The following is a 15115-nucleotide window of genomic DNA, read 5'->3' as shown; positions in this document are numbered from 1 at the left end:
CCTAATCTAACATAGGTATCTGAGCCGCAAAGAAATTTATGAGTTTTGGGGAAGACATCAAGCACAGCTTTAACCTCGCACTAGCCCCTACTGGTACATTTGTAGGCATTCAGTTGACACTGATCATATTCTGGTTCTGTGGCTTCTCCAGAGTAAGGGGCACATGGCTTGGATTCTATGCACAGCTTGAGTTGCTGATTTCACAGGCTTGGAAATCTGACTCTTTCCACCCAGTATTGATGACCCAGAAAGCAAAGCTCCTAGAGCTGATATTCCTGGAGCCTTTGAAATTTATACAAATGAACACTGAATAAAAATGTAATGACATATGGAGTGCCTTTCAGGATTGCTTTGATGATAACTGTATTCCCTCCCCCATAGCAACAGCTGCTGTGACATAATATCTCACCGGGCTGTTTGCCCAGGTGACACAAAAAATTCCTCTCCTGCCTTCCCACTTTCTTTTTGCATGCCCCCTGACAAACACACAACCCCTGTTACTTTTCCTACCTACCAGGGAAAAAGACTGTATTATGCGAATTCACAGCAATCAAACAGCTAACAAGAATGCAATTTATTATCAGTTTCTTCTCTTTCATTTACATTTGTACTGTGAAGAGAGATTTAGTTTTCTGCATTTAAAAAGAAAAAAGATTTAAATGGTTTGTGGTTTCTCTTTTTATTGCTAAAGAAACTGGAGCATTTAAACAACCTGTGGATAAAACGTATTGGAAGCTCCTAATACTTAATAAAATGACATTCATTTTCACTGCTTGCTTTGTGGTCCCTGTGGTTACTTATCAAGGCAACAGGATTGCTTTCTTCCTGTAACTTTTAGTGTTTTATGAACTGCTGCTTTTGATTGCTCTACTTTTAATTGATAGCTTATCTGAATGCTAGTCTAGTATTTGCAGCGGTGTAGTTTTAATTGTTTATTTTTATTGCACAGTGGTATTCTTTGTAAGCTGTTCTGAGTATAAAGAACAGAAAAGCAGGGTATATATAACAATTACACAAATGATAATGCTAATTTATCATTTCCAGCTGATGAACCCCCAGCAGATGATGAAAGTGCTTTCTGGACCTCACATACAAAGCTTTGCATTTACTTTCCTCCAGTCCATCAAATCAGCCTGTCCAATTTTCCAGTCCTCCATTGTGCACCAACTTCTTGCTATTATCAGCAAGTTCATCAAGACATTTCTCATTGCAAGTGATTACTAACTACAATAATCATGCTGAACACTGCAATAGTGTAATGATTGCTTCTTCCATGCAAGACAGCATTTTAATTTTATTTTCTACTGGGAAACTGCGGGCAGGGGAGATGGCATGCAACTGACAGCTGGAGAAACCAAGTCACCAGCCACATGCTCACCAAAGTCTGTGGAGAAGTCATAGAACAGCAAGCGTATATTCCACAATTTCTTAGTGACTGTCCAATCTAGGATTCATTCTGTTTTCAAGCAACTGCAGTAGCTGCTGAACATTATGATCCCCACCCCTGGGAGGTAAAATCTCAGATCACACTAGGAAGGCAGCCCAGATCTGTAAAGGGAAGCAGACTCATGCCACGTGAGATATTCCCAAGTGGAGATTCGTGCAGTTATTGATTTTTCCCAGGCTGCACAGAATTCTTTGCTGCAAATTAAAGGGGCCAAACGAGGTTAAGATTCTTGGGCCACATTCTCAGCTGGTGTGTGCATCCACTTACTTTACTGGAGGTGTGCCAGTCTCCAGTCGCCCAGAGTGTATTTAAACAGCGCGGAGGGCTGCAATCCTAAGCAGTCCTGCTAGAAAGCTAGTCTCATCTAATTCCAAGGGACTTGCTTCTGAGGAGACATGCTTAAGAAAGTGTCTTATGTTTCCTACCCAGCGAGTGCATTGGTTAGCGATGCTGAATAGATATACAATACCCCCCCAACTCCTTTTCCTTTGTGCCCGTTTGAACTACCAAGGGAAGTGAGAAAGGCCTCCTGGGAAAGCTACAAATCTCTGGAAGGCTTGAAGGAAATAATAATAATAATAATAATAATAATAATAATAATAATAATAATAATTTATTATTTATACCCCGCCCATCTGGCTGGGCTTCCCCAGCCACTCTGGGCGGCTTCCAAAAAAATATGAAAATACTGTAATACATCAAACATTAAAAGCTTCCCTAAACAGGGCTGCCTTCAGATGTCTTCTAAAAGTCTGGTAGTTGTTGTTCTCTTTGACATCTGCTGGAAGGGCATTCCACAGGGAGGGTGCCACTACCGAGAAGGCCCTCTGCCTGGTTCCCTGTAACTTAGCTTCTCGCAGTGAGGGAACCGCCAGAAGGCCCTCTGCGCTGGACCTCAGTGTCCAGGTAGAACGATGGGGGTGAGAAATGCTTCAAGAGGATCCTAGAATGGGGTTGCATGTTTGAAATTCACATTTGAGAGATGTTATGAAATGCAGTGAGAACTAGGCACTTGATTGGATGGCTCTTGTCACAAGTTTCAGGTACTGGCAATGTCAACAATTAGGGAAGCAGAGTTCTAGTGAAACTGCCAGTTCCAAAGGTTCAGAAGCTGTAAATCAGGAGTCTGAAAGTGTGAGCTTACATGAAAATAAAAGCTATTAAGGAAAGGGTGGGTAACCAAATTAAGGTCCTGTCACCTATTCAGACATTCTGTATGATTTACACATAGATGGTTCGTTTTACACAATTCTCTAAAAGATGAACAGGGTGTTAAACAATTGTACACTTTCAGAAGACTGTAGAAAGGGTGGGAGCAGGCAGACTGTGCACTGTGAGAGTACTAACTCCCTCGGCTCTGTGTGTGTGTGTGTTCGAGAGAAACTAATTCAGATGCAAAATTTTTAACCAGGAGCGTGCTTTTCAAAGAATAGTAAGTATTACTAGATTATTTTTATAGCAGGAGGTTAATTTCTGGCTTCTTGGAGCACACTATGTTATTTCATAATTTTAGTGTTTCTCTATAATAATCAGAAATGCTATCTAACAAAAGCTGAACCTATCAGGATTATTTCTAAAGGTTCTCCCTTAAGCAATGAAGCCCAGTTCTTTGCCATCTTAACTGATTTGTTCCACAGATGAGGAGTGGGAAAAGGAATCTGTGATCTGTTTAGGGTTTAGAAAGTATGCAGAAACACCACCTCTGGGAGAGAGTTGCTCCTGTGTCTGTTCAAATATACACAGCTGCATCTTAAAGGTTCTGATGGTTAAGGTGCCCTTTTTGATTTAAAAAATGATTCTTGCTTTTAGTAACAACTGAAAAATAATCATTACCAGGAAGTAATTTTTATTGCTTATTGCTCTCTAGCGGTGAGATGGGATATAGCACAAAGAAAAAGCAAAACTGTACATTGTAAGCTGGCAGACGCCCAGCGCTACAACACCCAGAAACATGTATGAACATATGAAGCTGCCTTAAAACAAGGCAGCCCATTACTCCATCTAATCCAGAATGATAACAGACAGTAGCTTTCCAAGGTCTTAGGACCCAATGTCTGCTTAATGGAAGACGTCAAGGGACAGAACTTGGAGCTTTCTACATGCAAAGCACGTTGCTCTATAAGTATGTATTGCCCCGCCACATTTAGACACTGTGACATTTGTTCTGAGGCATGTCCTGGATGGCTACATCAGCCGTTTGCAGTGACTGGCACAGTTCAGAGTTACTGCTATAAGCAATTAGGGGCTGTTATAAAGACAGCGAGGCCTCATATCCCTCATGCTTCTTAGCAGAGACTCAAACGTTCAGGCAGAAAGCAGGCAGGCATGGTAGCACCTCAGGAATTTACCAGCAGAGATGAACAATCACACACAATGTTGCATTCATTATTATTTTTTACATGGGGCTTGTGAGAATAGCATCTACCCATAGGGAGGCTTGCCTGCTCCAAATGTGGGGGCTCCCTCAGCATCTTCTGGTGGAGCAGAAGTACAAGCTCCTCTGAAATGGGTGCAGGGGGTGGGAAGCTGAATTTTTTGCTTTGTAAGAACTTAAGAAGAGTGTGGCTGCATCCGACCCAAGGGCCATCTGGGGGCAGCATCTCACAATGGCCAACAAGCTGCTTATGGGAAGCTGGCAAGTTGGACCTGAGTTCAGTAGAGTTTGGAAGAAGAGTTTGGATTTGATATCCCGCTTGGATTTGATATCAGTACCCGAAGAAGTCTCAAAGCGGCTAGCATTCTCCTTTCCCTTCCTCCCCCACAACAAACACTCTGTGAGGTGAGTGGGGCTGAGAGACTTCAGAGAAGTGTGACTGGCCCAAGGTCACCCAGCAGCTGCATGTGGAGGAGCGGAGACGCAAACCCAGTTCCCCAGATTACTAGTCTATTGCTCTTAACCACTACACTACACCACACCACACCACACCACACACAGTAGCACTTTCGCTACTTGCAGTACCGCGCAGCTGGTATTGAGAGGATGGAGAACACAGCCACATCCCTAGTAGTCACTGAGCCTTGCTGTCCCCAAATTTGCCTAACCCCCTTTTAAAACCATCTGCATTGGTGGCCGGTGCATCTCATAGCAATGAATTCCATAACGCCGCAACATGTGAGGAAGTACTTCCTTTCGCCTGTTCTGAACCTCCCAACATTCAATACCATGGAAATGATCCCAGGTTCTATTATTATCAGAGGAAGAACCTCTTCACTTTCATCCGTGCTCTTCGTAACATGAGAAAGAGTTCAGAGACACTCTGTGCAAACACAACATCCCATGGAAAAGACCATTCTCTTCCCCACCCTCTCAAAAGTGGCTTTATACAGGAAAATAATTGTAATGCGATGTTAAGACTAGCTGCGCTGCACCAAAAAATAGGGCATCTGAATTCAGCCTCCTGCCACAGCCTGGCATTTGTAGGCACAGAGGCCCTGGGACTTCTGATTTAGAGCTTGGAATGCACAGAACTTTATGCATTTGTGATGTGGCTGCAGGATTGCTGTAAACATGTGGCATCTCCAAGCAGACTTAAAAGCTCATTTGAGCTCAGATGACTGTGAAGAACAGCTTGCAAACACTTGAAGCTGGCCCAGGGTAATGCTCCATGGCCTGCCAAAAATAAACGGGCCATTCCTACATGGGGTATATCATCTCAGCCTCAATGGAAGGGGCTGGGAGCACCCAGCGGGGAAAAGTGCAGGGAAGCAACAGAGCAAGCATTGCAGCAGTAAAGAAGCAGAGGCCTACTGGGTGTAGCTATGGAAACGTTCCCTCCCTGTGGAATTCATGCTACACTCCATATCTCTGGATACACAGGGTACAGCTACTCTCAGATCCAGGTCCAGTGGAGACTTGGCAACTACATGCATGAGAAGGACACACTTTTCCTGTTGCCAGGAAAGAATCTCTGAATGCTTCTGAATACCAGTTGCTGGAAACCACAGGAGGAGTGTATGCTCTTGTGTCAGATCCTGCTTTCAGGCTTTCCACAGGCATCTGGCTGGCCACTGTGAGAACAGGATGCTGGACTAGATGGGCCATTGGCCTGATCCAGCAGGCTCTTCTTAGGTTCTCCGGGGAAATAACTGAGGGCCTGACTCTGAGGCCAAGGGTGCCATGGTTTGGCTTCATTAAATCCTGTAGCCAGAGCCCCTATTTCACTCAGAAGGCAGAGAAATATATCCCCCCGTTGGAGGAATTACTGCTCAGTGTGCATGCCCTTGTCCCTATCTAAGACTAACCTTCTTCAGGGAGTAGGAAGAAACGAACCAGGAGGAAGAGAGGGGATGTAGGTCAGGGTAGCAGAGAACATGCTTTGCATGCAGAAGGTTCCAGGTTCAACACCTGGTATCTCTAGGGGTGGCTGGGAAACAATCTGGCCTGGGAACCCTGGAGAGTTGCAGACAGTATGAGCTAGATGGACCAGTGGTCTGACTCAATAGTGGGCCACGTCCCAGGTTCCTATGGAATGGCAGGCTAGGGGCATCACTTGTGGTTCAATTCAGTTGCAAAGGCAGCTTGTTGCTTGGCTGAAGAATGTGTCCTGAACCCTCTTTTAATCGTCTTCTCCTTTACCCATCACATACACATGCTCTCTTTAAAGGTGCTATCTGCCATTATGTCTTTTGCTATGAATATCTTTGTGGTCCCGATGCAGTTTACACCAGCACAGAGGAAACTGCTTGAGGATAAAGATAAAGCTGGAAAACAGAAATAAACATAACCGTGGATTGCCGACAACTTAAAACACACACACACATACACAATCCTTAAAAAAAACAACCCCAAAAGTTCCTGTAGGTGAACTTTCTATCTTTCAGGGCTCATTCAAGGTTTGCAGGGAATGTGAAAGTGCACTCTGCATTTTGGCACTGAAGTTGAATGGGTACAAGTAGAACATCCTCATGCTGTAACTTTTCAGAGATCATCTCCAGCTACTTCAAAGCCTGGCCAACTTTTTTCCTCAAGCTAATTCTTGTTTATATCCTACCTTGTGCTTTCAATTTGCACTTTAAGCAACACCTTCACAGTGTGTATCTAATTAAATGAGGTCTCGATGGAAGTCTTCTCTTCGTATGTGTTGCTGATAAATATTAGGCTATAAAAACACAAGGGACCTGGCTTTTATCCACTTTGCGTCGGTCTATTAGAAAGCGCATCCATCCCCTGACAGATTAAGGTTTTCTCATCAGTAATTTCAAAACACAGGGAGAGTGAAGTGCCGGAACATGTTTCTCCCCTTCGCTTCAAAGTCAAGGAGGCACTTGAGAGCTCTTTGGCAGTGAGGTGAGAAAAACGAGCTTCGTTTCTTCTGGTTCAGAGGTCTGAGAGCTCTTGAGTCCCACAAGGTGATTTGTCATACATCACGTCTTCCTTCGCTCAGCCACCGGGCCCGATACGTGGTCCACCCCCTTGGGCTCTTATCGGACTGGGAAGCATGATATATCTGTGCCAGCTTGGACTGAATCTTGCATTCCCAAGCCTGGTCATCAAGCTCGGTGGCAGCAGCCAAGGCCAAGAGGAAGTAGTTAGCTGCATCTTGTTCATCCTGAGGATAAAGGGGTGAGGAAAATTAGAGGGGTGAGAAACCAGTTTGACTGACTGTGGGTATCAATGCAGGGACCAAAGCATAATGGATGCTCCCCAGATCTCTTTAAGCAAGTTGCACAGTTAGTCAGTCACCAGGGGAATACTGACTTTGCTCTAATCGACCAACACAGATAATTATTAATTAATTTCTGCCTCCACACATCTATTTATTGTATCATTTATTATTTACCCTCCACCATCCTCACTAGCTGCCAATAGGCATCTAACAATAATATATTGAATATTTAATTCAGTATAAAAGCACAGCAATGCAATAAATAAAACTGTAATTAAGAACCCTAAATAAAAGCAAGAGCAGAGAAAAAGCAACACTGAAAATTAAAACAAGCATCCCAAAGAAACACCAGCAGCAGAAACACAAATCACTCTGTCGGGGCAATGGCTTCATCTGGTGGCAGAAGTTTAATACAGAAGGCTAATTGGGCCTCCCTCAGAAATGAGTTCCAGAGCCTAGGTACAGGCCCTGTCTTGCGCCCTTCAAAACTTGCCTCTGATATTGGTGTGAGAGAAGGGAAGGACCTCTCCCAGTGATCTTTTAAAAGCAGAGAGAACCTTGAAAATATGATTGCATTTGTGCCTCAAGCAGCATTTTTTGAGAGGAACTCTTCCAGTCATGGCACAGCTTCTAATAAGTTCAGAAACTTCAGCTGGTGCAGAATTCAGCAGCCAGGTTGTTCAGCGGGACAAGTCAGTTTGAGTATGTTTTACCGATTCTGGCCCGACTACACTGGCTGCCAGTTAGCTTCTGGGCCCAATTCAAAGTGCTGGTTTTCACCTATAAAGCCTTAAATGGCTCAGAATTGCAATACGTCAAGGACTGCCTCTCCCCATGTGGACTGACCCAGACCCTGTGATCATCATCTGAGGCCCTCCTCCACAAAAAGTCCAGAAGGTGGCAACGTAAGAATGGGCATTTTCTGCAGTGGCTCCCCATTTGTGGGATGCTCTCCCCAGGGAGGCTCGCCTGGTGCCTTCATTACATATCTTTAGGTGCCAGCCAAAAACCAGGCATTTGGCTGATTAACATTCTATGGCTTTTAAAATGTGTTTGTGGGAGGGAGATTATTGGTTTGTTTTTGTTTCATTATGAATTTTGTGTTCTCATTTTTTGTTTTTATGTTGTGAATCACCCTGCGATCTTCAGAAGGGTGATATACAAATTTTAACAACAACAAAACAACAACAACTCCTCTGTTTCATACCTAGTCACAGAGAATGAGGTGGGGTGGTCTAGATTGCCAGAGAGAAAAATTAGCTTTGAAGGGAAGTAGCAGGGCTATTGAAAAGCAAAATTAAGGTTCAAGACCTGTGTGTCAAACTGAAATCAGAGGATTTGGAGGTCCAGAGAAGATTGAACAAGTTCTGGAACTGCAGCAAGGCAGAAACCAGCACAACAGAGCACGTACATCACCACAAATGGGTGGCATTTTCTGGAACAATTCATGGCAACTGATGACTGCAGGCTCTTAAGATTTTTAGTGGGATAGTGAAAGACTTCATTTAAGCGCAAGGTCAGATGAAACTTAGCATGTGGCCTTGCCACATGTTTAGTGAGATTCATCACAGGATGTGTCACAGACTGCTGTCACTCACCTTTAGTTTGTGCAGGGTCAAATCTCCCAGGCGACAGTAAACCTTGGAATAATACATAGCTTCCTGAGCGCCTTGCAACAATGGTGAGCGCAGAGAGAGTGTCCTCAGGTAGCAGTCCTCAGCCATTTCATACATTTGCAGACAATAATACACTGTCGCCAAGCGGTGAAAAGCAACCAGTTCTTGCAACTGATCTCCTTAAATTAGAATTAAAATTAAAATTAAATAAGATTAATGATACATCCTACTAATATACAAATGAGTACATGTTCGGTGACTCTGGGTGATGTATGAATTGAGGATGCTTCTCAATTTCCTTCTTTCTGAATTTCTGTCCCCCCCCCCCAAAAAAAACAACAACAGCAAAACAATGAGCAGTTCCTCTGACTTAATTTTCTTTGGCTGCAGTGCTGCTGCTACTGCGTGATGCCATTTTCTCTGGCTTTTCAATGCATATTCCAGTCCCTATGTCCTAAAAAAAATCTGTGTCACTGTCAATTTGATAGCATAAATTCATGTCAAACTCTTGACAGGTAGGTTTCCCATCAATTGAAACAAAATAAATATATATGTCATTATGGTCTCCGTTGTATGAATTTTTTTTATACATTATGCATTTTTTAAAATGCAGTTTTTCATTACAAAAGATTAGAAGCGTCCAATTTCTTCTATGAAAAGAGGGGGGAAATTCACAGCAAAGAAGGGATGGACTGAACGGCAACTCTTGCACTTTAATATAACTACAGAACAGACTATAAATCTGAAATTGGACACACTATTTCTAAAAGTAATTGCAGAAAATTTCTACTGAAAATCAAAAGATAGGAGCAGCAAAACAGATTTATACATTGACAGATTTAGGGAGATCTACACACTCTTCCTCAGAATGAATACACACTGCATTGTGGCCAATGGCAGCTAACCCACATTAAAAAGTTGGTTGAGTTTATGGATAATTGGCATAAAATGGTGGACTGGAACAAGTATCAGTTTATTTCAGTTATTTCTAGACTACTGGCTGCAGCCACACTAATATAAAGCCAATAATGTTAACATAACGTAACATAACAATTTTGCTGGATCAGGCCAAAGCCCATCTACTCCAGCCCTCTGTTCTCACTGAGACCATGCGCATTGTCTTGGTTAGATAATTTCTGGTTGAGACATTGGAAGAATTCATTTGGGGAAAGATGAACATATTTGGGAACTCTTCCTCAGTGACAGGGTCCCCAGCAATGAATGATAAAACTCATTTTCTTTCTTCAGTTCTTAAAATCAATACAGACCCACCTCCTTTGCTTCCAAACAGGTATCTATCTCCAAGAGCAGCAGCAGAAGACATCTCTTACTTAGGCATTTGGTGACATTCTGTGCTCTTTTTCTACCTTTACTATTGGTTGATTTCAGCATTTTAAATCTATCTTGGTTTTGCAATGTATCTTTCAAATATTTTTAGCCTGCTCTTCATTGCAGAATGAGATGCTATTAAAATGTGTGTTATAATAGTGGCTTTTCCAGGAACAGCAGTCTCTCTAATTCCTGGTCCATTGCACCTCTCCCTGGGTGTTTTCCACAAGATGGCTTAGACATTACTGTGCTACGTATCTGTTAGGGATTGATTAGCTGCTTGTGCGTAAAAACGTGCTCCCTCAGAGTTTGTGCGACCCCACAAACCTCCGTGTGTGACGGAGCTCCTCAGACATGTCTGCTCTAGTCACTAGTAGAGTCCGACAGTGGCTGTCTGCGGAAGCGTTTCCAGCAAAGGAGCTCCTTAACGGAAACGCGTCTCCTGGACTCACGGCGTGACAGTTTCCGGCGAGGTGTGGGTCTCCCTATGGGAGACTCAGATACCTCCCCACTGTTCTCGCTGGAAGCGTCCCTGAGCCCTCCCTCCTGCTCGCATTCCCTCAGAGATCCACTCCTCCCCCTGCTGGTCCCTGCTTCAGCTGTTGAGTCTCTTTCTTCCTCCCTGAGCCCCTCCACCACCTGATGCTCCGATGGCAGTTCCCTGACATCCACCTCCCCTCCAGGGCCCCCCTCACCCCCTCCCATTTCCTCTCCCCTGGGAGGTGAAGGGCTAAAACCCCGAAAAGAATCTTCCTCATCTTCCGACGTCTCGAACAATTCCCTCCATCGATCGTCGTCCTGGCTCGCTGAATCCTCTTCCTCTTCAGAATCTGGGAACCCCTCCAACTCCTCTTCCTCGTCGGTGGTGGCAAAGTATTCCCTTCGGAACCTCGCTACAGGCTGAGGTTTACGTGGGAACCTCTGATGAAAAGTCTCTATTAAAACTTCGTCATTGACATCCTCTGCCCTAACCCAGGTGTTTTCCGACTCCGGTTCCCCTTCCCACATTACCAAATATTCAGGTTTGCGTGAGAGAGCGTCCGCCCTAACATTCTCTGGGCCTGGCACGTAACAAATCTCAAAGTTAAATTTGGAGAACTCCTGGGCCCATCTCAACTGCCTTTGGTTGAGCACTCGCGCAGTTCTCCAGTACTCTAGATTTTTATGGTCCGTGCACACTTGCACCTTATGTTGTGCACCAACTAGCAGATGCCTCCATCTCCGGAACGCCTCATGAATAGCAAGAAGTTCTCGGTCGTACACCGTGTAGTTCCTCTCGGATTTGTTCAGCTTTCGCGAAAAGAAGGCACACGGTCGCCACTCTGACTCCTCCTTCCCCGGCTGCAGAAGAAGCACCGCCCCTATGGCTCTGTCAGATGCGTCTGTTTCAACCCTTAGCTTCTTTCGTAAATCCACATGCAGAAGTTGTTCTTCAGAGGCGAAGGCCCTTTTCAGCTCCTCAAACGCTCGCTCCGCCTCCGCCGTCCATACAAACTTCTTTTTACTGCTGAGACAGTCAGTGATGGGCGCCGTCAGATGGGCGAAGTTGCGGATGAACTTACGATAAAAGTTTCCAAACCCTAGGAACCTCTGCACATCCTTCTTGGTTTTGGGTGTTTTCCATTCCAGCACTGCCTGTACCTTGCCGGGATCCATGGCCAATCCCTTGTCTGACAGGCGGTACCCCAGGAATTCCACCTCCTTGGTATGGAACCGACACTTCTCCAGTTTCACCCACAGCCTGTTGGCTTGCAGTCTGCTCAACACTTCTCTGACGTCTCTCACATGTTGCTCCTCATTCTCCGAATACACCAACACATCATCTAGGAAAGCAACGCAATTCTTGTAGAGCAAAGGGCCCAGTACGTGGTTCATAAAAGATTGAAAACACGCTGAGCCTGCTTGTAATCCAAATGGCATAACGAGGTATTCAAATGCCCCCAAAGGGGTAAACATGGTGGTTTTCCATTCATCCCCTTTCCTTATGCGTATCAGGTTGTACGCCCCCCTTAGATCCAGCTTTGTAAAAATCTTTCCCTTCCTCACCCTGGTCAAAATATCATCAATCCTGGGCATAGGGAAAGCCACTGGTTCAGTCACTGCATTTAACCTCCTAAAATCACATACAAGTCTCGGCTTGTCCGCGTTTTTTTTGTCCACAAAAAACACTGGGCTACCCCCTGCTGCTTTGGACTCTCTGATGAAGCCTCTCTTCAGGTTCTTGTCAATAAACCCTCGCAACTCCTGCATTTCTCTGTCTGACATGGCATACAACTTGCCCACGGGAAGCTGTGCTCCAGGGAGTAAATTGATCTGGCAATCAAAGGGCCTATGAGGTGGTAGTTGGTCAGCTTCCTTCTCGCTGAACACGTCGCTGAGATCTGCATACTGTGGTGGTACCTTCACCTTCTCCATTACTTCAGTCCCTGCTAGGGTGGCTTGGGCCCCTGCTGAACCCTTTTCCCCTTTGCAGTGTTCTAAGCAATGTGCTGATCCAAAGGACACCACTCTTTGATGCCAGCCCACCAGCGGATCATGTAGAGCTAGCCAGCTCATTCCCAAAATAATGGGAGCGCCTCCCAGGGTGGCCACATTAAACGCTATCAGTTCTGTGTGCCTTGCCACCCTCATTATCATTGGGACAGTCTGCAAGCTGACTCCTCCTCCCAACAACTCCCTGCCATCGATCGTGGTCACCTGCAGGGGGTTGCTTAAAGGGATAGTCTGTATCTGGTGTTCAGCAGCAAACTCCTTGCTCATAAAATTGCAGGAGCTGCCTGAGTCCAATAGCGCCTTTATTTTTAGGGGGTGCCCATTTTGCAGCTCTAGCGACACTTCAATCACTAGAGCAGGTCGAGGAGCTTCTGGCACGGGCACTTTCACTGCTCTTTGGCCTGGCTGCAGTGCCCCGATTGTGGCAACCAGGCGTTGGCTTTTACCTGCTCCGTTCCCCCCTGTTCTCCCCCCTCAACAGCTCCCACCATCCCTTGCCATTCCTTCCTCTGGGGGCAGACTCTGGCAAAGTGGCCTGGCTGTTGGCAGAGATAGCATTTCCGGGCGCCCTTTCCCTCCTTCTTAGCCCCCTCGCTGGTTTTTGAAAATGCGCGCGCGCGCGCTGTTCCGATTTCCATCGGCTCTGCCGGCGGGAAAGCTGGCTCAGGAATGTCTGGAATGCGGAACTCCTTCCAACGTTCCCCTCTCCCTTCCCGCCTCTCCAAGGCTCTTGCCTCCTGCCGCGCTCCTATGGTCAGCGCAGATTTGGTCAGCTGATCCATAGACCCCGCCCTGGGGCTCCGTGACAGCTCGTCTTTCACCGCCGAAGAAAGACCTTCTTCAAATAGCATCTGAATGGGTGGCGCCGATAAATCCCAACCCAGTCTGTGAATCAGCATGGTAAACTCAGTCCAGTACTCACGGACAGATCGACTTCCCTGCTTGCAAGCCATTAGCTGTCTGCGCACCACCCCTTCCTCAATATCGCTGGAAAACATGATATCCATTGCACGAAAGAACTTCATCGTGTCCTTTAGTACGCCATTGTGCGTTGCCATTAGGGGTCGAACCCAGTCTCTCGCCCCTTTCTCAAGATGCCCAATTACGAAAGCAACTCGCGATTCCTCATCAGGGAACTCATCGAACTGCACATTAATGGCATATTGCATCTCTGTCCTAAAGGCATGGTAATCCTTGGGGTCCCCCCCCAAATTTCTGCACCAATCCTGGTACCTTTCTGGGGAACTGAGTGGCTCTCCCCTTCTTGTCTGCATCCTGAGCCCTTCTCTCCTCCAGCCTCGCCGTCTGCAGCGCCAGTTGGACCTCCAACGCTCGGTATCTATCTTCCAAGCTTGGACCAGCTCCAGCCCCCGCTCCTCCGGTTCCGGTTGGTTCGCTCATGATGCTTTCTCTTGCACAGGCAGCGTACAGAGACTGTCGGACTGCTGTTAGGGATTGATTAGCTGCTTGTGCGTAAAAACGTGCTCCCTCAGAGTTTGTGCGACCCCACAAACCTCCGTGTGTGACGGAGCTCCTCAGACATGTCTGCTCTAGTCACTAGTAGAGTCCGACAGTGGCTGTCTGCGGAAGCGTTTCCAGCAAAGGAGCTCCTTAACGGAAACGCGTCTCCTGGACTCACGGCGTGACAGTTTCCGGCGAGGTGTGGGTCTCCCTATGGGAGACTCAGATACCTCCCCACTGTTCTCGCTGGAAGCGTCCCTGAGCCCTCCCTCCTGCTCGCATTCCCTCAGAGATCCACTCCTCCCCCTGCTGGTCCCTGCTTCAGCTGTTGAGTCTCTTTCTTCCTCCCTGAGCCCCTCCACCACCTGATGCTCCGATGGCAGTTCCCTGACAGTATCCTTAGTCCTTTCCTACCTACATCCACACTGAGCCTGGTTGCCAAGGTAGCAAATTCCAAAGCCTTCTCATAATTCTGGAGTCCGAGCTGCAGCTCCGTCAGCTTGTTGAACACTCTCAACTCAGTCTGCAGCACCTTCAGCTTCCTAGCCAAAGGGACAGCTCCTCCCTGGGGGGAAAATGACACAATGTTTTCATGTCACTTCACAACTTCATTCCATGTCACACCACCATTCGAGCTGCATATTAGCACTTCGGAGAGAAGGCGCTCCAAACAAAAGGGATATGCCATTATACCTGTCTCTTTCCACCATTCAGTACATCTAGCATTTCCCCTTGTGTTTACTAATAGCGTATTGATAATTTAGCATATAGCAAACAATACATTACTCCTCCAAGTTGCCCCTCCATTCATCTCTACCCACCCAATACCAGCCACTTTAACATCCTCAAAGGAGAAGAACTTGGAATACATTTAATTTTTTTAACAATATTCATTATTATTACAAGGTCTTGTAGAGGAAATTGTTGAGGAAATTGGGGTGCCAAGTCTCTCTGTGACCGTTTCTCCTTCAAATTCTCATTTTCTAATGAGTCAAAATAAACATTGACATTTTCTTCTCATATGATAATTAGCATAAATACAGTAATGTATTCTGCCCTATCCCTTGTACCCCCCCCAGAAGAAAAAGAGATTGTTACACTGTGTGTGTTTTGTAACTCTGGAACTTTGTTCCATTGGCTGTTGTGTAGAAACTGTAAGGCAG

General features: G+C 45.8%; 1 protein-coding gene across 12 annotated transcripts in view; it reads right to left on the bottom strand.

Moving 5' to 3' along the window:
* The window catches only part of SH3TC2 (SH3 domain and tetratricopeptide repeats 2), a 54441-nt gene that overhangs the window by 1538 nt on the left and 37788 nt on the right, over window positions 1–15115 (bottom strand). For 10 of the 12 annotated variants that reach the window (XM_083483416.1, XM_083483417.1, XM_083483418.1 and 7 more), the window contains 3 exons: window positions 14367–14517; window positions 8652–8848; window positions 6240–6996 (listed from right to left, as the gene is read on the bottom strand). In XM_083483416.1, coding sequence (XP_083339542.1) covers window positions 6805–6996; window positions 8652–8848; window positions 14367–14517 — 540 coding nt within the window. In that variant the 3' untranslated portion in view covers window positions 6240–6804. Of the gene's footprint in view, window positions 1–6239; window positions 6997–8651; window positions 8849–14366; window positions 14518–15115 lie in introns of those variants that run through there. The other 2 variants (XR_014520931.1, XR_014520932.1) reach the window with 2 other exon arrangements.

Source organism: Podarcis liolepis, assembly GCF_965112155.1.
Source record: "Podarcis liolepis genome assembly, chromosome: 2".
Classification (NCBI taxonomy): domain Eukaryota; kingdom Metazoa; phylum Chordata; class Lepidosauria; order Squamata; family Lacertidae; genus Podarcis; species Podarcis liolepis.
Note: the sequence above shows the minus strand (reverse complement) of the source record. Positions and strands in the feature narration are given on the sequence as shown.